Source organism: Salmo salar, chromosome 13 (genome assembly GCF_965601325.2).
Source record: "Salmo salar chromosome 13, fSalSal1, whole genome shotgun sequence".
NCBI lineage: Eukaryota > Metazoa > Chordata > Actinopteri > Salmoniformes > Salmonidae > Salmo > Salmo salar.
In genome coordinates this window covers 42,810,668-42,834,047 of record NC_138303.1, presented here as the reverse complement: position 1 = coordinate 42,834,047, position 23,380 = coordinate 42,810,668, and the positions used below count along the sequence as shown (strand labels likewise).

General features: G+C 42.8%; 1 protein-coding gene across 6 annotated transcripts; it reads right to left on the bottom strand.

Moving 5' to 3' along the window:
• Positions 1-743: 743 nt before the first annotated feature.
• Positions 744-23,271, bottom strand: LOC106567079 (arf-GAP with GTPase, ANK repeat and PH domain-containing protein 2). 6 transcript variants are annotated; one of them, XM_014135953.3, is made up of 18 exons: positions 22,924-23,271; positions 8,678-8,736; positions 8,436-8,523; positions 8,219-8,304; positions 7,821-7,962; positions 7,465-7,599; positions 7,083-7,204; positions 6,498-6,680; positions 6,128-6,208; positions 5,922-6,026; positions 5,008-5,299; positions 4,727-4,858; positions 4,541-4,600; positions 4,056-4,207; positions 3,686-3,776; positions 3,104-3,326; positions 2,537-2,828; positions 744-2,339 (listed from the first exon to the last, which is right to left on the bottom strand). In XM_014135953.3, exons 1-18 carry the CDS (start codon positions 23,084-23,086, stop codon positions 2,115-2,117), a joined length of 2,631 nt encoding a protein of 876 aa, XP_013991428.1. In that variant the 5' UTR covers positions 23,087-23,271; the 3' UTR covers positions 744-2,114. The 6 variants fall into 6 exon arrangements, with proteins under 6 accessions (XP_013991428.1, XP_013991423.2, XP_013991424.2 ...); XM_014135948.3 differs by lacking the exon at positions 22,924-23,271 and adding an exon at positions 15,887-17,238; XM_014135949.3 differs by lacking the exon at positions 22,924-23,271 and adding an exon at positions 15,887-17,238 and having other exon boundaries at positions 4,727-4,855.
• Positions 23,272-23,380: the final 109 nt, after the last annotated feature.

Here is a 23,380-nt window from a genome sequence, read left to right as displayed (position 1 = left end):
TTAATTCTCCATACTGGCCAATGATTTAATGAAAATTCTGATCCAATCATAAATTCAAACATTGTGCATCTGGCCTGAAAGGATGGAAGATCAATGTGTAGCTAGGTGTAGTAGTAGGATAATGTTAACTAGATGGCTAATCATTGCCCATGAAAGGAAGTAAGGCCAGCAATAAATAATTTTAGCCAGGTAGCATAGGACAACAAAAACTAAAAGCTTGTTCTCTATGACAGAGTTATAGACTATTTCGGCAAAATGAAAGAAAAAAGGATGGCATTGGCATTTCTCTACAAGTAGGGTGAATCAACATGTTTTTTCTACTTACGCGCACACACACACACAGAGAAATCAGTACCATGAATCAGTATGATATGATATTTAGCTGACGTTGATTGGACTAAATTGTATTTGGAATCTTTTAGTTGTCATTGTATTAGACTAACCATAGGTAATTTAATGATGTTGAAGTTGAAATGGTGCTGGAATACTGGAGGCAGTTCCTGTTTTCTTTGCGACTTCCGGTAACTCTCCGGTGTTCTAAATCAATAGATGTTTCGTAGTCCAAAAATGTCAGAAACATGAACTTGATTGACCATGCTGTAGGTCATGTAACTGTTTGTTACATGCAATATGTTTTGTGGACTCCACCGGACAGAGGTCGCTCTCCGCTTTTGTGATGAAACCAACGATTTGGCAGTAACTCCCCCAGCGGTCGGATGACAGTGGTACACAGGAACCAGAGGGCCACACAAAATCATTTTATTCAGTTTACTTACACAGCTCATAAAAGTTTCAAATTGAAACAGAGACAAACAGGGATGACAAATAGATACATTGTAACAAATAGAAAATAAAAGTCAGATAAAAGTACTCTGAAAATCATATAGAAACAAATGCAGTCCATTTTATGAATTGTAAGTTTTACTCTTCATGCTTACAAACAATTCCTATGTGTTCCTACAGGCTTACATACGTACAATATATATTACAAAGACATTGTATGGATTATACATCAGCATTATTTCTCAATATTTTAAAACAAAGGCAAAATGTATAATCTAATTAGATATAAATAGTTTATTACAGAGTTAACCCACCTATTTTCTAATTTGTTTCAATTATTGTAAACAGACAACATTCACAATTTCAGCAATACATTTGCCTTCGATAAATGGAATGAATATTGCTTCTTAGATGTTTGATATGTTGTCTTTCTGTGCTTTACTTTTGTATGAGTACTTTATATTATTGTTGCATTCATCACTTCCAACACTACTAGTGCTGACCGATTAAGCCGAAATGTCAGTTATTTTTAGTTTTTTAAACAACTAATTTATCGACATTGGTTCAATTGTTTGAATTTCATTTCGTTTTTATTTTTGTGACCCAACTGCACACATTACACAATTTCTCTGGAGCTAAATCAGATCCCGCCTGAACTGTGCGACGTAGTAGGGAGTTGTAGTTTCTAACAGGCCAATATTCTACATAGTTTAGCGCATAAAACGTGATAATTAACTACAATAACCACAATCCATTGCGCATCTACTTGTCTGGACTGTTTATTTTACACCTGCTAGGGAAGAGAGAAGAATGCTCGATTGTGAGGTGAGAACAGCTATTGCTTCTTGAGGTATCTACCTGAAATTACATGATCTAAGATTGATTGTTGGTATTTAGCAGTCATAAAAGTATGCCTTATTTACTTTGAAGAACTAAAAAATTGTACATTTGTCAGACAGCATTGGCAGCAGCTCTATAGAGATGAGATGATGACTTGGGATAAAATAATTATCATCAAATAATTTATTTTTATTTTATTAAAGTAAAGTAATGTGAATAAAGGATGGTTAATAAGTGGTAAGCAGTAATGGGAAGTCACTACCATCATGGGACTTTTATTAATTGTTTTATTCTGTGTTGTTACAGTTTTCGACCCACATAATGCATAGTGAATTTAATGTAAAAAAATAAATCGAAATCGCAAACCGTGTGTTAAAAAAAAGAATTAAACCGAAACGACCTCAAAAAGCACTAATCGCTCATCACTAAATCCATAGTTATTTGCTTTTTTTCACCAGCCCTTGTATGTTTGCTACCATGGCCTCTTAAAGCTACGAAACCCTTCTCCTGGAATTGGTACGACCCAGGCTGCTGAGGCTTGCAGTGCTAGATCTACGGGAGAGACCAAGCGTGGGTCCAGTGGGGGAGACGGGGGAGACCTCGTTAGGACAGCCATGTTGCAGCAGGATGTCAGCACACTCTTTGCTCCCAGTCTTTCTGGCCATGGTCAGGGCTGTCTGGCCCTGGGGATCCCTGGCCTTCACATCACTTCCATACTGCAAGGAGAGAGAGATTGAACAATTCACCATTTACATTCTGTATAAAATGACCAAAAAGTATAATCATTGAGAATGTGGTGAATTAATGAATACCTTATGTTCATTTGAAGTCACTTGACTTGGGCAAAAGGCTAACAAAGTGCTTCCAGTGCTTGGGAAAGATAGGAAATCATTTGTCCAGACCAGGGGCTTACCCAGACTAGCAGCTGTGTCATGACCACATCCCCCAGCTGACAGGCAGCGTGCAGGGCAGTGTGAGGCTGTGTCTGTGAGGGTGCTCCTCCGGTGGACAGGGCAGTGTTGATCTGGTCCTTGTTGCTGTGGGCCAGGAGTAGTAGGAGTCTGGGCAAGTCCCTTTCTGTCACCGCTGACAGCAGACACACAGACATAGCAGTGTCCTCTGGGCCTGTGGAGCTTGGAGCAGGCAGGGGTGCCACAAACACCCGTTGCTCGTATTTGGCACGGATCCATGATTCTCTCTCCTCCCTGTGAGAGACCCGAACATACAGATGAGTGACCATGAGTTACCATGGCAACTCTTCATGGATCAGGAGAGAGATCTCTGTGACCATATACAGTACCTTCCAGTTGATGTACTGCAACACATTATTGGATGCAATCATTTCAATCTTATTTTAGTCTAAAAATGGTCTTTATTGGACAATAAGAAGGGCTTTTCTTTTGAACTCTCACGAAACAGGTAAAAATCGAATAAAGCTTACAGATGTTCCCTGTCTATTACATTCAACCAGAGGCCTCACCGTGTGGCATTCGGGGTGGGTTTGTGTCTGCCCTGGGTGTGGCTCTCCCAGATGCTATTGGCCAGGTGGTTGCCGATGGCGGTCAGGACCTGGGTGAGCTCCCGAGGCCAGTCATCCAAGTCCAGAGAACGGACCCTCGATAGGTGTGTCCCCAGGTTACGGTGGATCCCTGAACACTCAATGCAGATCAACGCACCCAGGTTGAGACTGGCCCATGTGGGGTCTGGATGAAGGACAGACAAACCAGAGCACAGGAAGTGAGATAAAACAAGCGCAGTCTGCATCTAATGTAATCAAATAATAGATGTCCATAACAAGGGTCATTGCTAGAAGGGATCCAGCTTTTGTCAAATTCACTTCAAAAAGTAGTTTTTTTGCATTTTGCTAACCTTAACCCTAACCCTTTTCCTAAGCTTAACTTAATTATCCTAACCTGCTACGTTAATTCTGCTAACCTGCTGCGTAAGTTCTCCTAGCCTGCTACAAAAAGTCAAATCTGACGGGAATTTGACAAAAGCTGGATTCCTTCTAGCAATGACCCATAACAATGGAGATAAAGACAGAGAGAGCCTAGAAACCCACTTGGTGCTTCGCAGTCCACACAGAGGCTGTTGCCCTTGGCATTGCGGATGGCCTGTATTGCTACTGCCTCACTCTGGCTGCTCCTCCGTGCCTATAAAAGAAAACACACACATTTCCCGGAAATGAAGTGCATGTGGCTGCCTACGTCACTAGACAGAGATCAGCACCTTGGGCAGTTATTCCTGTCACTACACAGACAAATGGCGGAATCTCCCTTCCCCAATTACAGAACAGAAATTCAGAAGGAACTATATACTATCAGACATTATTACGCTGTAGGCCTACACACACACAAATAATGACACATACATGTAAAGAAGGGCATTGTAATGTTAACGTGCTGCCCAGGCCAGTGCATTGTGGTCCTTGCCTTGTTCCTAAGGCTCTCACAGGACTGCAGGCTGGCGAGGATCTGGCTCTCTATGGCCGCCACCCAGGCATCTCTTTCCTCTAGAGTCTGGGCCTCAAAGTGCCATGTCTGCCCCGTGCTGGACACGATGATGAAGTCAACATTCTCCTCATCTACAAAGATAGGTTGGTAATATGCAGGGGGGAAAAAATGCAACATATATTTTAGTAAGTTTGAACCCTGTGAAACACTTATTTGACATATATGACAATTACAACATACAAACAGACTCACTGTGCCACCATGATATGTTCGCAGAGCAGGCAAAAGGCATGCAATGGGGTGACAAAAGGGTGAACAGCTTGGTAGTCATAAGGAAAACAAATAATGAGCTTTACAAATCACAGTTTTGATCCGAATGTGCAATACAGGTAAACAGTGACAGACAAACAGACAACCAAGACACAGGTCGATTCAGTGATCCAGCTGCTCATGTTCCTCGTTACCTGTCTTGTTAATATTTCTCAAGCTACCAAAGCTTTTTAATTTCCACATTTTGCGCTTGGCTGCAGGGCGACAGATTAGCCCAGAGAAGCAGGAGAGGAGGAGAAGGAAAATAAGAGTAAAAGAGATTGATATAAATAGTGCAGAATAATCTGGCAGAGATGTACAGCAGGAGGCCCAGAGCTCACCTTCAGCCTGTCCAATGGCTGTGTCTCCTTTCTGGTTCATACTCTTCTTCCTGGTTTTCTTCTTTCTGTCAATCATTGGAGAGGATTGACCGTCTTTTCCAAAAGGGAGACTGGTTACTCCTTCAATAGCTTCTGACATTGGGGTACAAGGACAAATAAAATACTGTTTTGTACTTGCAGCTCTGGTTCTAACATGCTCCAAAGTCCACATTAGCATACTGTATATTAGAAACCCATTATTATGAATAAAAATGGAACACAAAAACGGTTTTCTGACATACCAGCACTGTGTGACTTGCTGGACAGTGACGATGGACAGCATTTTACCCCACTATCTGCTGGAGGAGGCAATGCCCCAGACTGTTCATCTACAGGCACAAGGCTGGGTGGCAACAGTGGGGAACTGGTGCTCTCCGTGGCCCCAGTGACTTTGACTACGTCATTGAGGCCAGGGGAGGGGGAGGGGCCACAAGGGGTGACAGCCCTGGGTGGGCGTTTCCCTGGAACCTTCACTGTGACACGCAATAGGTCGATCTCTTTTGCGTGAGCATTCTGCATGTAGTCCTGAAACCGCTGTAAGAATATTTTAAGATAATACACAACACAGAGGACTAGAGGTCAATAGGGAATTAACAATCAATGGAAATAGTTGTTTTTCAGTTCAACATCTGTTTAGAATCTGTGTAGGAATTTCAGTCCTGGACTCATAGCTTCATGTGTCAAGTTTTCATTGATCCAAATCGTTTATACATTGAGCCTGAAACAGGATGCTGGTTATTTGGCCATTGGACCAATTTTACTGCAAGGAATTCTAATTGGTCAACCACAGGCTAGGGTTGGGATTTATAAATTACATCCTGCCCCTTTGTTCTGTGGAGAATCACTGAGGACAGGGAAGAATTAACATCTACTTCTCAGCATAACATCCATGATTTGTCCTCATTGAATAAACCTATTTTTCTCCCCCTGATTTGCTTTGGAGTCTGTGTTATTGAAGAGTACCATCAACTGCTAACACCGCCAGAAACATTCCCATGACTAGGTTGATGTGCTGAATATCACTAGACTAATATTGCAATGTTACTTTGTATTAAAGTTCACAACACAGTGGATTCTCTTATCAAAAGTCGATTTTAAAGACAAAGTGTTATAACTCAAATGAGATATTACTGATGTTGATTACGGTGCGACTTACATTGAAGCTGGAGTGATAGCCCAGTGTGCCGTTGCTGGACAGAGTGACATATTTCTTCTTCCACTCTTTGTTCAGTGAGCTCCCACTCCGCTTCCATAGGATACTCTGTTACAAACAATGGGTTTAATGTTCACTTCTATCACCAAAGATACAATAGAACTAGCTTATTCATTATACACGGTATCCAGTGTGTGTGTCACACTGACCTGTTTGATAGTGATAGCCCGGCCACTGCCCAAGTCACCTTTAGGATCAACATTCTTTTCACTGCCACTGCCTCGACGGTTCTGAGAGAAGTTGTACCACGGAAATTAGAGACGAGAGTATGACAGGTATAAAGACAGACTGACACAAGTTTACAGGACAGACCCATGTAGTGAGATGAGAGACAACACGTTGGATGAAGAAGAGAAAAACAAACTGTGTAACTACTACTATATCGACAATTGTAAATGTATTTTTCAGCTCTTGTTTGAAATGTGTTTGCTTGAATTGTAAGGCTCTTTGGGACATTGTTCCACTGATGAAAGAGTCTTCTAGTTTTGATCAGCAGAGATTCGGAGAACAGTAACTGACCTTGAACAGGGAGGTCCGTCGTTGAGGGACGTTTCTCAGGGACCCCGAGGAGGTGACACTGCCGCCCCCCTCTCCCCCCGCCCCAACCCCCGTCCCCGCCCCGCCCCGCAGCTCTCTATGGCTGATCACAGGGGTAGAGGGTAGGGAGGAGGGGTAGTTACTACTCAGTCCTCCGTTACTAGCCTGAGAGGGAGAGGGGAGGACAGATAGAGGGACAGGGGGATGGGGTGAAGTGGACAAATGAGATGAAACAGAAAACGAGGCAAACAGATAATTGACACAGTGTTCTTCCTTCTGGAGTACACTTGCAATCTACTAGGATAAATCCTACAACAGTGGTTCTCAAACGTTTTGAACCATTCTTTGAATCCATGTATGGGCTCCTTTTATCCCCCAGATGAAATGAAAACCACATACAGTATTTAGCCGCAGCTCAAGGTCAAGGATCATATAGGAGGAGCTACAATACTACAGCTGTTATCCACCAGTGGGTCCCACTGCACTACAGTATTGATTTTCTGTCAACAACACAGACGAGATAAGCCTGGGGAAAAATACAGATGTGAGCAGTTTGTAGCATGTTACCTGTCCAGGGAAGGATGTTGACCCAGGTGTGGAGCCCCCAGAGTGAATGGGGGAGTTGGGAAGAGACTTACAGGAGGCCAGTAGGGCAGACTGCTTTTTCTGTGTGACTATCTTCTGGGCAGCTGAGAGGACAGAGCAAGATCAGTAAGAAGGCACTAATTGCTAATGACATTATTTTGTCCAGCATGTGAACTGTATTGTTAAGTGGGTAAAGATCATTTGTATATCACCCTGGAATGATTTGTGAAGCGTCGATGATCTAATGCTTTATGAAGACTGAATGTTTGTGTTTAAATTCTGTATTGTGTTGGCACATTAACAATGTACTTGTCCCTTTGGATCCCACTGCTGACACCAATGTACTCAATGTCAGTTGACTTACCCTCCTGAAAAACCCGGTCCACGTTGAGCCCATAGGTGGCGCAAGTCTCATAGAACACACAGTGCCTCACATCAACACATAGCTGCCGGGCACGTATGTCCTCAATCACACGCGGGTTGGTACTGCTGATTTTGTCTACAGGGTAGAGAACAACAAACAAAGACAGATGAAGTCATGAACACTTTATGTTGCTAGAGTAACAGATCATCGGAATCCAAATAAACAAACAAGCACTCATTGTTTCTGGTGTGATCTGCAGTACGTCTATAATGGATCTCTGTCTGTTACATGCCCATTATAATGAATAGCCTTAATCCACCCCCTAAAGTCGTCCATTCCTGCCTCCTGTCCCCTACCTTGTGTCCCAACCACAACCAGTGGGATTTCGGCAGTGCTGCGGAGTGTGTTGAGCTGGCTATAAAGTTTGTACACCTCCTGGAAGCTGGCCTCATTCTCCAGACTGAATACAAGGACCACTGCATCCACCCAGCTGCTGAACTGGAGACAGAGATTTGATAGGATAGGGAGAGAGAGGGAGAAGAATGCAGAACGAGTCAGCGATAGCAGTATTGGTTAAGTATTGGTTAAATAACCCACAAAAATAGAATGAATTTTTACCAACTAATCCAATGTAATTCAGTGAATTCTATGAATCAATCGTTCTGTGTCTCTGTTGCTATAGCGACACATTCTTGCACATGGATAACAACAAGGCTGTATGGTTCAAAGGCTACAGATACACACAAAAACACACCTGTGCATCAGGAAGCGCAGCCTCCTCCCTGATGAGTAGTAGATGGTTCTGTCCATCTACCAAGACCTCCTTCTTATACCTCCCCCCTGACAATGGAACAGTAGGACAGAGGTTAGTTACTGTATGTCAAGAGATTCATGAAAGATAAAATGGTAGGACTGCGGAGTTGTTCTGTATATAGGACGAAGAGGACAAGATAGGAGTTTTTCATGCTTACCTTCAATCTTCTCTAGTGGCAGATAGCTGCCTGTTACGTATCTATTTACCAATGCTGACCTGCCACTCTGAACACTTCCCAGCAGCCCCTGCACAGATTTAAAAAATGTTAGGAAACACACACGTAACCAGTCTTCAATGATGTGGTAGTTTCCCTGAAGGAAGTGGGTAGAGGAAGCTCCATCTAACTTCATTTTCAATTAGCCTTTCAAATGACCTTTCATGAGGATGGATTTGTCTTACCACACGGAGCTCTGGGATGGATCGACTCAGGGTCCACTCTTGGCTATTTGCACAACTAGCTGCTTGGGGACAAAAGGGAGAGACAGAGAGCGAGAGAGAGATAATAATGTATATAATGCTAGGGGAATATCATAGTAAGGATGATCCTGAAATTGTCACTAAGTTTGTTTATGAAATTATTTATGAATATAGCTGATAATCATGCCCCTTTAAGAAAATGCACTGTGAGATCAAACGGTGCCCCATGGATTGATGATGAGCTGAGAAATGTAGTGATTCAACGTTATGATGCCAAAAAAGCAGCAGATAAATCTGGCACTCTGTTTGATAAGCAAAGTTATTGTAAATTAAGAAATCTTGTGACCAAGCTAAACAAATGAAAGAAGAAGGGTTTCTATAAGCACAACATTGATGAAGTAAAGGGTGATGGGAAAAAACTGTGGAGAACATTGAAAGCTATTATGGGTAGGAATTCATAACATGTCCACCTCTTTTGTTGAATCAGAGGGTATATTTATTACAAAACCACACACTAATGAATATTTTACAGGCAAAGTAGACAGGTTGAGGAATGCTATGATTCCAACTGATGGCTTATAAAAGATTGTATCATGAAGGAGAGGCAATGCATGTTCAAATTTTACCAAGTAGAGGTTATTTTTTTATTTAATCTTTATCTAAGCAAGTCAGTTAAGAACAAATTCTTATTTACAATGACGGCCTACCCCGGCCATACCCTAACCAGGACGACGCTGGGCCAATTTTGCGCTGCCCTATGGGACTCCCAATCACGGCCAGTTGTGATACAGCCTGGAATCGAACCAGGGCCGGTAGTGACGCCTCTAGCACTGAGATGCAGTGCCTTAGACTGCTGTGCCACTCAGGAGCCACTATTCCACTACCTAAGGATACAAAAATCTGCATTCACTGGTCCTAATAGTGGTCCTATAAGTTTGCTGCCTGTGTTAAGTAAATTATTGGAAACAATTGTATCTGTACAAATCAAGGATTATTTCTCATGTCTGATAACGGGTTTCCAGCATGCAAACAAAGAAGGGCATTCTACGAGTACGGCCTTAGCACAAATGACAGGTGATTGGTTAAAGAGTATGGATGACAGGAAGTTAGTTGGTGCAGTGTTGCTAAATTTCAGTGCTGATTTTGATGTAATTGATCATGAACTGTTCCTAGGTAAACTCAAATGTTATGGTTTTACGTCAGCAGCTCTATCCTGGATGTAAAGCTATCTATCCAGGAGAAGGCAAAAAGTGTTCTTAATGGTAGCTTTTCCAACAGTAAAGATATACATTGTGGTGTTCCTCAAGGAAGCTGCCTAGGCCCACTTCTCTATCTTTACTACTGATTTACCTTCAGTAATGAACAAAGCAAGAGTGGTAATGTTTGCCGATGACCCTTCAAATGTATAGCGCAGCATCAGAATGTAATGAGCTAACAGATGTACTCAGTAGGGAACTAAGAGTGGTGTCTGAGTGGGTTGATATGAACAAATTGGTGTTGAACATTTCAAAAACTAAATGTATTGTATTTGGTTCAAGATATATGCTTGCTGATGATACCCAATTGAATTTGTTGATGGATAGAACGCATGTAGAGCAAATAAAAAATACTAACTACTAGGTTGGACACAGCTTTATCATGGTCAGAACAGATAGATAGTATTGTTATTAAGATGGGTAAGGGAATTGCTGTTACAAGAAAATGTTCAGAGTATGTAACATCTAGCACTCTGAATCAGGTGATTCAATCCCTGGTCCTATCACACTTAGAGTACTGTCATAGTAAGGATGCAGCAAAGAAAGATATAAAAAAAGCTACAAATGGCTCAAAACAGGGCTGCCAGATTAGCTCTTCTTTGCTCTATCCGTTTGAATATTATCTAAATGTATCAGAATCTCTCATGGCTTCATGTTGAAAACAAATTACCACCCAGTCTTCTGATTTTCGTAAAAAATGTTATATTTTAAAAAAAAAACACAGTACTTTTCAGGCCAGTTAGTACATACTAGCAACATGCATAACCACCAAACTAGACAGGTAAATTCAGGGCATCGAAGACAACCCAAGCAAAGGACAAATCGCCATAAATCTACAGTTTTATATAGAGCCATAGCTGAATGGAACTCTTTACCAATCCATATTTCTCAGGCAAAAAGTTAATCCACCTTCAAGAAGAAAATAAAAGAACATCTATTGCGATAGACCATATGACTGGATAGGAAATAGAAAGCATCAACTAATTGTTAAATGTGTTTCCTGTCAGGTATTTTAGTTGTCTGTATTGTCTACTTGTTAAATGTTTGTGAAGTCTTAATTTGTAATTGTTTGTAATGTCTTATTAATTGGTGTTGTACCCCAGGAAGATTAACTAATGTTACGGCGTTAGCTAATGGGGATTCTAATAAAAATTCACAAATCATAACGGCCTTAGAAAGGAACAGCGATAAATTACTGCTATGTGAATTATAACTGTGTGGTAGCCAGACACGCTTCATGAATCCACATACTGCGTGTGGATTTGTGTAAACTCTGCTTCTGCGTAATGTATGTTGTCTGCATATCCTGTTTATCGTCTGTCTGTATATTCTGTTTGTTGTGGCAGCCCCATTTCACTAAGTCAAATTCCTGTACATGCAAATGTATAATGAACAAAAATATAAACACAACATGTAAAGTGTTGATCCCATGTTTCATGAGCTGAAATAAAACATCCTAGAAATGTTCCATATACACAAAAAATAAGCTTATGTCTCTCAAAGGTTGTGCACTAATTTGTCTACATCCCTGTTAGTGAGCATTTCTCCTTTACCAAGATAATCCATCCACCTGACAGATGTGGCATATCAAGAAGCTGATGAAACAGCATGATCATTACACAGGTGCACCTTGTGCTGGGGACCATAACAGGCCACTCTAAAATGTGCAATTTTGTAACACAACACAATGCCACAGATGTCTCAAGTTTTGAGGTAGTGTGCAATTGGCATGCTGACTGCAGGAATGTCCACTAGAGCTGTTGCCAAAGAATGTAATGTTCATTTCACTACCATAAGCCGCCTCCAAAGTCATTTTAGAGATTTTGGCAGTACATCCAACCGGCCTCACAACCGCAAACCAGGTGTAACCACTCCAGCCCAGAATCTACACATCCGGCTTCTTCACCTGCGGGATTATCTGAGATCAGCCACCCAGAGAGCTGTTTGGACAACAGAAGAAAAATGGTCAAAATGCGCCTCACCAGGGTCTTGACCTGACTCCTCACCTCACCTCCAATGGCCACTGGCACGCTGGAGAAGTGTGCTCTTCACGGATTAATCCTGGTTTCAACTTTGTGTGGGCAAGCGGTTTGCTGCTGTCAACGTTGTGAACAGAATGCCCCATGGTGGCGGTGGGGTTATGGTATGGGCAGGCATAAGCTACGGACAACAAACACAATTGCATTTTATCGATGGCAATTTGAATGCACATAGATATCGTGATGAGATCCTGAGGCCCATTGTTGCGCCATTCATACGCCGCCTTCACCTCATGTTTTCCACATGATAATGTACGGCCCCATGTCTCAAGGATCTGTACACAATTCCTGGATGCTGAAAATGTCCCAGTTCTTCCATAGCCTGTGTACTCACCAGACTCACCCACTGACCCATTGAGCATGTTGGCGATGCTCTGGATCGATGTGTACAACAGCGTGTTCCAGTTCCTGTCAACATCCAGCAACTTCGCACAGCCGTTGAAGAAATTAGTGGGACACCACAATCAACAGCCTGATCAACTCTATGCGAAGGAGATGTGTCGTGCTACGTGAGGTCACACCAGATACTGACTGGTTTTCTGATCCATGACTTGACCTTTTTTTAAGGTATATCTGACCAACAGATGCATATCTGACTGGGAATGCATATCAGGTAATCAAATGGCTACCTGGACTATCTGCATTGTGTGCCCCCCCAAAACCCCTCTTTTACGCTGCTGCTACTCTCTGTTTATCAGTCACTTTAACTATGCATTGTACATACTACCTCAATTGGCCCGACCAACCAGTGCTCCCGCACATTGGCTAACCGGGCTATCTGCATTGTGTCCCGCCACCCACCACCCGCCAAACCCTTTTTACGCTACTGCTACTCTCTGTTCATCATATATGCATAGTCACTTTAACCATATATACATGTACATACTACCTCAATCAGCCTGACTAACAGGTGTCTGTATGTAGCCTCGCTACTTTTATAGTCCCGCTACTGTATATAGCCTCGCTACTGTTTTTCACTGTCTTTTTACTGTTGTTTTTATTTCTTTATTTACCTATTGTTCACCTAATACCTTTTTTGCACTATTGGTTAGAGCCTGTAAGTAAGCATTTCACTGTAAGGTCTACACCTGTTGTATTCGGCGCACGTGACAAATAAACTTTGATTTGATATCTCTATTCCCAGTCATGTGAAATCCATAGATCATTTTTTCCACTAATTTATTTATTTTTATTGACTGATTTCATTATATGAATAGTAACTCTAAAATATTTTTTTATTGTTGCATGTTGCGTTTATATTTTTGTTCAGTGTATTTGGCGAATTAAGGTTATTCTGATTCTGATGAAAGCAACCTTTAACTATAATATCAACTACTGGCTTTAACTAGTTTCTCAATTCAAAGTTTATCCACTCTGCCCCTCAGAGGCTTGCAGTAATATGTGTTGTTCTCCTAGAATTCCCTTTATATGCTGAAGCTGCCAGTCACGGCATCTGGTTTCGCAAAGGATCAAAGTGTCTAAAGGTGTCTGAAGCAGAGAACTCCCTTTGCAAAGACAGAGAGAAGGTTCGGTGACACTGCTGCGTTCTTCGTCCTCTCCCAGTGGAACACAATACCCACATGCACTCTGTCACGGTCAGGGAGGTAACGCCACACACACAGTCACGGTCAGCTGACACAGAGCTGTGCTACGCTGCCACTGTCCCTGCTGGGCCAGAGAGGTGACATGCCCCCAATGCGATGTGACGCACACACCCCCAGACCCCCAGTTGTCTCTGTCCACTGTCCACAGCTGTGGCTCTGTGATGAGAGAGAGAGAGCAAGGTGCTGAGTGCCCCTGTGTTGCTGTTGTGGGTTCCAGGGACAGACGGTTCTACCTCACAGCCGCCTGGTTCTGATCTGAATCATGGCTACAGACCATCGGATGAGCATCTCACAGATGCATCCCCATACAGATGCACAATGAGTGCAGAGAAGAGGGGGCACGTAAAAGATAGGGAGGAGAAAAAGGGGCTTTTACACAAGCTACCACTGCGGGCAGCTTTCTAGTCTCTCAAATGAACACTTAGATAAGAGATGAACTTGACTCCATCTGAATTCATCCCCAGTCAAAGGGCTCTTTATGTGCCAGGCCACATGAGAGATGTTGCCAAAGAAATTAGACAGCATGATCCTTATACAGCTGCCTGCAACACACTCCGTATAAAGCTGAATATCGATACTCCCTCTTAGTACTGTATGAAAACAACTGTCACGTGTCACTAAGATTCAAAAAACCCTTCCGGTGCACTACCCTTCCATTCTTTTCAGAAACATCAAAAGTCTCACTCTTCCCCTCCGTTTCATGTCTCTCTCTCTCCCTCTCTCTGGTGTACAACACACCCATAACATACATTTCCCTACCCCTGTTGCTATGGTAACCTTTCCTCCAGACCCTACTAGCCTGATTCTGCTCTTGCCCAGAGAACACATACGTGACCAGACAGAACACATGCATGTGTAACAGCATGAATAATATACAGACACTTTAGGCACATTCTTATATTGAGCAAGCATACATAAAATCAGTTCAAACTAATATTTAACACAGGCTGCAGGCACATAGTGAAACCGCTTGTCAATACAGTCCACAGAAAATAATAATGCTTGCATGTTATTGACCTTGACCATAAATGGGGTAATGATTTAAGTGACATGTTTTTTTGTTGGTCAGAGGCAGATGAAACTACAAGGTGTTCTGATGTTTTATCAGCTTCTCACACAAATAGGGCATATTTATTATTCATAGACCTTAGAATGTCAGATGGTTGAAAACATGAAGTACAGGGAAGAGAGCGAGAGAGAGAGAGCGAGAGAGAGGTGCCAGAGATATTTGTGGAGGAATAGTCAGGCATTGAGTGGGCGGAACGTCAAAGATATGGATTAAGGATATTGGCTGTAAGTGCATTCCCAGAGGGTATTCATATTGTCAAATTTCCCTTGAACCGCTCCAGTTTTGGAGACAGAAAAAAACAGCAGCGAAAGCAATAAATACATCAAAATAACAGATAGTCATGGTGTCATGCTGTCAGCCTGCTGCCACAGCCTGGGCTTTAACCAGAGCTGTATATCCATAATATATACTGTAGCTCTGGCTTTAATCATTAGGATCATTATGAGAGTTAAACAGTGGCGGTGTCCCAAATGGCACCCGATTTCCTATTCAGTGCACTACTTTTAACCAGAGCCCAATGGGCCCCGGTCAAAAGTAGTGCACTAAATATGGAATAGGGTCCCATTTTGGGACGAACACACAGTGTAGCTACGCTGTGGAGAGATTACCCCTTCAGGCTGCGTGAAATCATCCCCCGTTCCATTCAGAAGGGAATTAGATTAAAACTGTCCACTATTGTCAGCTCAGAGATCAAAAGACTTTCTATCATGGTTTTACAGTCACACATGGCTCCAAGTTAAACATCGCAGACACGTGACATCCCTTTTATTATGAGCTCTATATCAAATGTATGCGAGGCTCTCAGAATAGCTCATTCCCTTCCCTCCATTACAAATGGATTCCTCGGCATACGGATCAAGTACAGGACTAGAATAAAATGGATACTCATTTGTTTCCTCCTGGACTGTCTAGTTACATTACGGCCGAAAAGCAGCAGACAGACATTTGCTCTTGATCTTCATGTCAAGTATTTCAACCCTTAGAGCAGTGTATGTATGTGTGTGTGTGTGTGTGTGTGTGTGTGAGAGAGTCGGAAGGGACTCGGCTTCATTTTAGTGAATGCTGTGAGTGTGGGAAGAGGAGAGGAGAGAAGGCTATTGGTCTGGGACACGGGGGTGGTGTCATTGTGTGACCCTTATTGTTTGATAGTTTCAACATAAGAGAGTGCATTTTGTGTGTGTGCTTGCGTGTGTGTGCTTGCGTGTGTGCTTGCGATGTCCTACCGTCCTCCTCACTGGACTCTCTCTGTATATTGCAGACAGGGGGAGGTGTTGCTGTATTAGAGGAAGTGGTGGCTGAGACAGAGACAGGGCTGCTGCTTTTGGTGAAGATCCCACTGATGAACTTGAGCATCTTACGATCTCGAGCAGAGCCCTTTTGTCCCTGCTGGTTGTGGGGACCGGGCTGTATCTGGCTGTTCTCTCTGCCCACACAGAGGTCCTCTGCCTGGCTGTTAGGGTCAGTGTCATCCAAGGTACAGCTGTAGCCCCTGCGTGGGGGCTTGGGGACTAGGGTGACAGGAGCAGGTAGAGAAGCGGAACTGTTCTTCAGTCTCTCCATCCTGGGATTGTCTCGTTTTGCAACCACTCCTCCTCTTCCCTCCTGTGTACCAGTTTTGTCCCCAGCTTCATCAGTCACTTGTTCTTGATTCCCTGCTCCATCTCCAGCTTCATCCCTACATCCCTGACCCTGAGATCTAGCCCGACCCTCACCACTCTCAGCCCAGGAGGCCCGACAGAGACCAGGGGACCGGGTTGGGATTCTACCGTCTCTGCTACCCAGGCTCTGGGATGCCGAGGGGCTTCGCTTGGCCTCCCGGCAGCTGGTCACAGGGCTGGCCAATGGGCTGTGGGCTTTCAGCACGGACCCTGGATGCTGACCTCCCGTGTGTACAGGGATACTGCTCCCGGTCGGGGTGCGGTTGGAGTCGACTGCTACCTCCACAGATGTTGAGGTCTGCGGTATAGCTGTGCTGCACGTTATCACTTTTGAGGTGACTGTTGTCGTCTGGTTATCCTCTTTCTCCCCTGCTGCATCCTCTCCACCCGTTAACTTTTCAGTCTTGGCATTGTCAACAGTGGAGGAGATAATAACGTTGTCTCCGTCTGGTAACTTGTCACTTTTTTTAGGAGGAACGTCGCCCACAAAAGGTGCCTTGTCTCTCAAGGGGCTACTGTGTGATTTCCTCTCCTCCTTGAGTTCACTACCTTTTCCACCTTCCAGGACAGCAACATCTGCCTGGATGTCCTGTGGGGAGAAGGGCTGTCCTGTCTCCACCCCAGCCCCATCCCCAGCCTCCCTCCCCTGGGTGATTGACCTGGGCTGCTCCCCTCCTTGTTCTTCCACAGCCTCTACCTTGACCAGGGTGAGGGAGATGAGGTAGGTGGTGCGCTGGTGCAGAGTGTCGGCTCGGCTCATGTGATCAGGCTTTGGTAGACACACCATAGACAGAGAAATTCAGAAAGAGCTGACACTGACATGGGTTGATGACTGACAAGCTTTGAAATTCTGATCCTCAAAGGGAAATGACAGCAGGTGGGAGCAAACTCACACAGAGAGAGAGAGAGAGAGAGAGAGAGAGGAGAGAGAGAGAGAGAGAGAGAGAGAGAGAGAGAGAGAGAGCTGAAGTATCTCCTCAGGGGGATTAGAACAGAACTGCTATCCACTTTCAGATGTATTTATTCACTTCCTTTCCCTCTTCTCTGCTTTTAGATTTAGGATTCCAGTCATCCAATGTCAGTGTTTCACTTAATCTTCCATCCATTTTCATGGAATGTAGAAAAATACAACATTTTGCCCACAAATATCTGAAATTCGTGCAGTTGTGTTAACCAAAAACATGCTATGGTAAAAACAGCAGCAGTATAAATATAGGTGGATTCAATTATTCACTTGACCTTATTTGTGTTGTGTTGCCGCTCCCCCATCTCGAATGGTGTTCAACTCCCTGTCCCAAATTTGATGTAAAACGCAAATCAGAAAAAACGAAATCCGCTCCAAGTCACAATATAGTCTATCTCACTGCAACTGTCAATCAAGTGTCAAGAAAATTTGAAGCGTTTGAATATTCCCATGTTGAAAAAAAAGAAGAAAATATCCTCACAGCCGTGCAGACCATGGTTTATCCTCTTCAGCCATGTGTTCTGATAGGAGCCTCTCCTCAATCAGAGAAGGGTTGTGGTCAGAGCGAGAGAGACAGACAGGACAGTGATCCGACGTGATGTCGATCAGGAAGAAAAAGACAATAGGATCCAATCGGAGGCAGAGATCTGAAGATGCATGACCGAGTCACAGCGCCCGGCCACCGTCACGCCTCTCACCCTCGGTCCCTGTGTCTTTCAAGCGTGTCAGGCACTGTGCATGTCAGTAGTACCACCAGCCTGTGAGGCTGAGCTAAGCCTCCGTGCTGAACGTCTCTGGCTCTGAATCTCTCTGCTATACAGACAAATCAGGTTCGACATGAGTAGGAAAAAAAACTGTCGCAAAGCTGGTACCCGGATAGTATGGATACAGAGAGGAATCTTCTCAATCCCTCCTCCTCAATCCCTCATCTTGATCCCCCTTCTTGTGTGAGCGCCAAACCAAACAGAGAAGGAAAACCCTGTTTCTATCCTATCTCTGTTCCTCTCCCCCTCTGTCTTTTTCCCTCTCAGCAGGCAGACTGTGTGCGCTGTCCTTGCTCTTTATTGCTTGTCACTCCCCCTCCCCTCTCTCCCTCTCTTTCTCAGTCTCTCTCTCTTTCTCAGTCTCTCTCTCTCTCTCTCTTTCTCAGTCTCTCTCTCTTTCTCAGTCTCTCTGTCTTTCTCTCTCCCTGTTATGAATGTGGAGGTGATGAGGCGTAGATGAAAAGACTGGTGGTAAAGCTCAGAGAAGCTGGACCTGGTGAAAGTAGGCAGGAGATACCAGAGGAGGGGAGATCAGGGGCAGAGAGACAGAGAAAGAATAATGAAAGAGGTGTGGAGAGGGTAACCAAGAGTGACAGTGGAGTAGAACGAGGGATTGTGGAGAGGAAGGAAAATAGCGACTGCTTTATTTTTCTCCTTCTCCTTTCCCTTGTCTGTTCTCATTGCACAGCTGCAGCAGCTTCATCAAGATCCGTCACAGCCACTCAGTGTTAGAGTTATCATCAGTATCCCCCCTCAGTATTTACTCAAGATACTGAGCTGGCCTGTTACTAAGGTTTTAGGATCTTCCAGGCTCCAGTGGTATTATCCTAGCTCCTTTCCTACTCTATCAGCAGAGGATCTCTATTTCTGTATTTTAATTGTGTGTGTGTGTGTGTGTGTGTGTGTGTGTGTGTGTGTGTGTGTGTGTGTGTGTGTGTGTGTGTGTGTGATTGATCTGTAGCCTTCTCTACCATATACAGGATATGTGAGGGTAAGAACATATTGGATATCAATAAGATCATTACATTCAAATAAATAAAACAAGAAAAACTGAAAATGTTCTATATCAGACTCATTGATGCCATAATACATCTCTATCCAAATGTTACAAATTTCAGATTAAAAAAAAAACATACATTTTATGGGTTCTCTTTGTAAAACCACGTACAGTTTGAGGGTTGTTTACGTACAGAATCTTCACATACACTAGATTCATATCTGTCTCTCCCTGCTGACATCCAAATACATAACATCTGACTACCCACCTGCTCACACCTACTTCCCCTCCCTCTAACCCGCTTACAGTCACTGAGGGGGCCTTGACCACACTCACACTGAATACAAAAGACCCTGACAGCATTTAGCTTAAGGAGGAAAACACAGCCTAGGAACAACATGATGCAGTCTCAAACACAGAGGAAGTGCACTGAATGAATGTGACTGGTACATCCACCTTAGGGCTAACGCAAAATGTTATTTTTGGAGAGCAGGTCAATTTGTGTGAAATCCGGCAGAACATATAAAATCATATCTTTAGTGTTCAATTTCTGTGCTCACGTGTAAGAGGTGTGCATATCTGTCTGTGCTGTCTCTTGATGAATCTGATATAGACACCCACAGATTTGAGATGAAGAATCCGGTTGCTCAAGGCAAGGATTATCAGACACGTGGGCGCGCACACGCACACACGCACACACACACACACACACACACACACACACACACACACACACGAGAGCGAGAGAGTCAGATGGACACTGACAGAGGGCAGTGTTGAGGCTGGGTGATATTTTTATATATTACCTAGCTAGCACATTTGGTTCCTTGGAAGTTGTGGGAACGTATGCTTTTGCATTCACATTGGATGTGGTAACGAAGCCATACATTTCCTGACCGGTAAAAACAGAACGTTTTTTAAATGTTATGAGAACAGAAGTGAAAATTTGGCCTTTTCTGGGAACGTTTATTTTTAGGTTGCAGGGAAGATCTGAGAACTTTTACTCTGGTTCCTTTAACATTTTCAAGGGAGGTTTTATTAACGCTCTGAGATTGGAAAGTATAGGTTAGTTGGAGGTTTTTGAATAACTTCCTACGAATGTTTCAATAAGACTTTTAATAACACTGCTAGCTTATTTGGGGTAAACTTTTTTTAAACTCCAAGCACAGATAGGACACTTGGTAATTCATTTACTTGGACATTAAATCATGCAAAGGCATGCATTTTTTAATTGCGACATGGCATCAGTGAGATTTGAACCTATAATCTTCTGTTCCACTGCACCACCAAGATGGAGCTAGCATGCCATGTTGTTTTATGCATACAAATCTGTTTATTTTTGTATATTTAAACAGACCCCATTTCAAAGGAAACAATGCTGAGAATGGAATGTACATGTTTTTAAATAACATTAGAATGCTCCATGAACGTTACTAAAGTTTTCTTAATGTTCTCAGAACAATTTGAGAATATGACTTTAACTTTAAGTAGAACCATGAGGAAACCGGTATGAAACATTATGTTGAAGTACTGAAATTCCCACAGAAAAACATTGTTTCTCAACGTTCTATGAACTATTTGAGAACATTCCCAATGTCAAACCAGTTGGAGAACGTTCCTAGAACATTAGCAAAATTGAAATTAAATGTAACCATGTTTGAACTTTTAGGAAACGTTCTGTTAAAGTAATGAAACACCAAGAAAATTGTTTTTTTGTCAAGTTCCTTAAATGTGCTGAGAATGTTCAAAAGCCAAGCAACTATCCTTAACTACTCCCAGAAAGTTGCGGGAAGGATGTATGCAAAATAACCATAGGGCGGCAGGTAGAGTCACTAACCGAAAGGTTGCTAGATCGAATCCCTGAGCTGACAAGGTAAAAATCTGTCATTCTGCCCGTGAACAGGGCAGTTAACCCACTGTTCCTAGGCCATCATTGTAAATAAGAATTTGTTCTTAACTGACTTGCCTAGTTAAATAAAACATGTAAAACCCATTCTCACCAAGCTTGAAGAAACCTATGGTTCTCAGAACATTATGTGCTAGCTGGGTATTCCATCTTTGCTGTGAGCCATCCCTGGTCCTCTTTAAAAAGGCCCATTGCAGCCGTTTTTCTCTCAATATCAAATCATTTCTGGGTAACAATTAAGTACCTTATTTTAATTGTTTTCAATTAAAATAGTAAAAAAATAAACCAAAATTGCTTCCTAGCAAGAGCAATTTTTCAAGCAAGAATTTTGCAAGGACTGTCAGGGAGTGATCTAAGTGGGGAGGGGAAAACTAGCTGTTATTGGCAAAGGTTTGGAACTCTTTCTTATTGGGCTATTAACCAATTTACTGTCTAATGATGTCAAAACTCCATCCCACCAAAACAGGCTGACATTTCAGGCAGTCTTTTTAAAACGGCTTTTACACTAAGAGGGCATTATCATAATTCTCACAATTTCACAGTATTATTCCATCCTCAGTGTGGAAATATATATAAAAAACACAGGAAACATTTTTTTTTTTTTACAGCACTGGGCCTTTAATCTGTTTTCTCTACAGAAATCATCCACTCTCCCACTGTGTTGGCATGCTGCAGAGAACGGAGCTGCTGTATGTGACAGATCCTAATTCAAATGGCTTCATTCGGCACCCTAGAGCATCACTCCTTCTCCCCACTCTGTTTTTTTGGTCAGCCTATTTTTGGCACGGCGGCCATCATCCGCTTCATCCGACTCACTTCCATTCAATTCCTTACAGAAATGCCGCCTCTGACACCAGTGCAATACACACTATGGGCTCTGGCCAAAAGTAGAGCTCTATATAGGGAATAGAGTGCCATTTGGGACTGAGCCCATGAGATGGGTACCACAGAGTGGACTGTCAGAGTCAGAGTCTTTGATCGTGGCTGCCATGGAACGTTTGCTGGCCAAAATGTATAAATTATGCTAAATAAATGTTTAAAGCACCAGTGACTCTCAACTAATTAGGGACTCTGGTGACCTTTCTCTCACAGCCAAACAGGGGAGTGACTAAATTACTATCTTTCACTGAATAATACATTGATGATCCAGAGAGAAAAGGTTTAACAATTATTTTTAACATCTCTACTCAATTTTGGTTATGGTTTAGCGCGGCCATCTCATTCATTAGTAAAACAGAATAGCAAGTGAACGACAATAAAACAATGATGCTCTGTGAAATCAAGAAAGAAACTAAGCAAGAGTGGGAGGGAGGATGGAGGAAGTGACGGAAAGCGACGGAATTCGCATGCAAACTAAGGTGCTCGAAAACTGTCTTGGTCTGAGAGGAAGTGGCTTTGAGGGTACAGAAGAAGGGTGGCAGACAGCGTTTTGGGTTGAACAACCCTGCTGCCATGGCAATGGCCACAGAAACTTGTTGTTTAACCCTGTGTTCAGACTAAATAGTAGCTACACAAACATGGCTTCACTCTCAGAAGAAAGTAAAACGGAAATGTTGAAGTGAGAGAGAGGAGTGTGGAAGAACGCGCCCCCACCGAGGAAGTCAAGAGGTTGATCTTATCGTGATCTGCAGTCAGTTGTTTTGAAATGCACACACATTTCTGGGTAACTGGTCAGTCTTGACCTTAAATTAAACCCCCACCTCCATCACAAACAACGGTACATAACACTTTACTTGAAGGGGTATGTACAAGGCATAACAGTTGAGAAAGACTTCAAATGGGCTAATCAGTAGAAAGTAAGATGTTTTCCGTTACCAACAATATTATAGAAACCTATAATGTGATCTAAGTCACATGTTTGAATGCTATACTTTATTTAATTCAGTAACACCGTGGAATTGATTCAAAACTGCACATTCTAATTTCGTGTCAAACAAAGCTTGCACCTGCTGTGATGATAAGAGAGCTTACCCTGAATACTGTGGAGGTAAACCTTCAGGCCAGAACGGAGCTGCTGATCACCAACCCTCTCAAATTGCTTGAACAGTTTGTTGATTGTGTTCTGGACGGACTCATGCCGTTTCACCTCTGCTCTTATGGCACTTGACTGAGCCAATTTGTTGCTGCTATTCATCTTGAAGTATGTCGATTTAAATAAACTGGGTAAAGGATACAGTTGCTTCAGCCCATTTGAACTCCTCTCTTTTTCGTTCCACAAATGAACCGTTAAAATGCAAAGATATACTATAAAAAAAAAAAAAGTACACTCAAAAGTCTAGACCACAAAACACCAGAGCTCTCATTGCAACATGTTTCAGTTTCCTCTGATGGCTTTGAGCTCACTTCCTTATTTAAAATCGTATGAGCTCTAGGCAACACTAACAACTGCAAAGATTATTTTTGCGGATTCAAAAGTCATACTATTTTC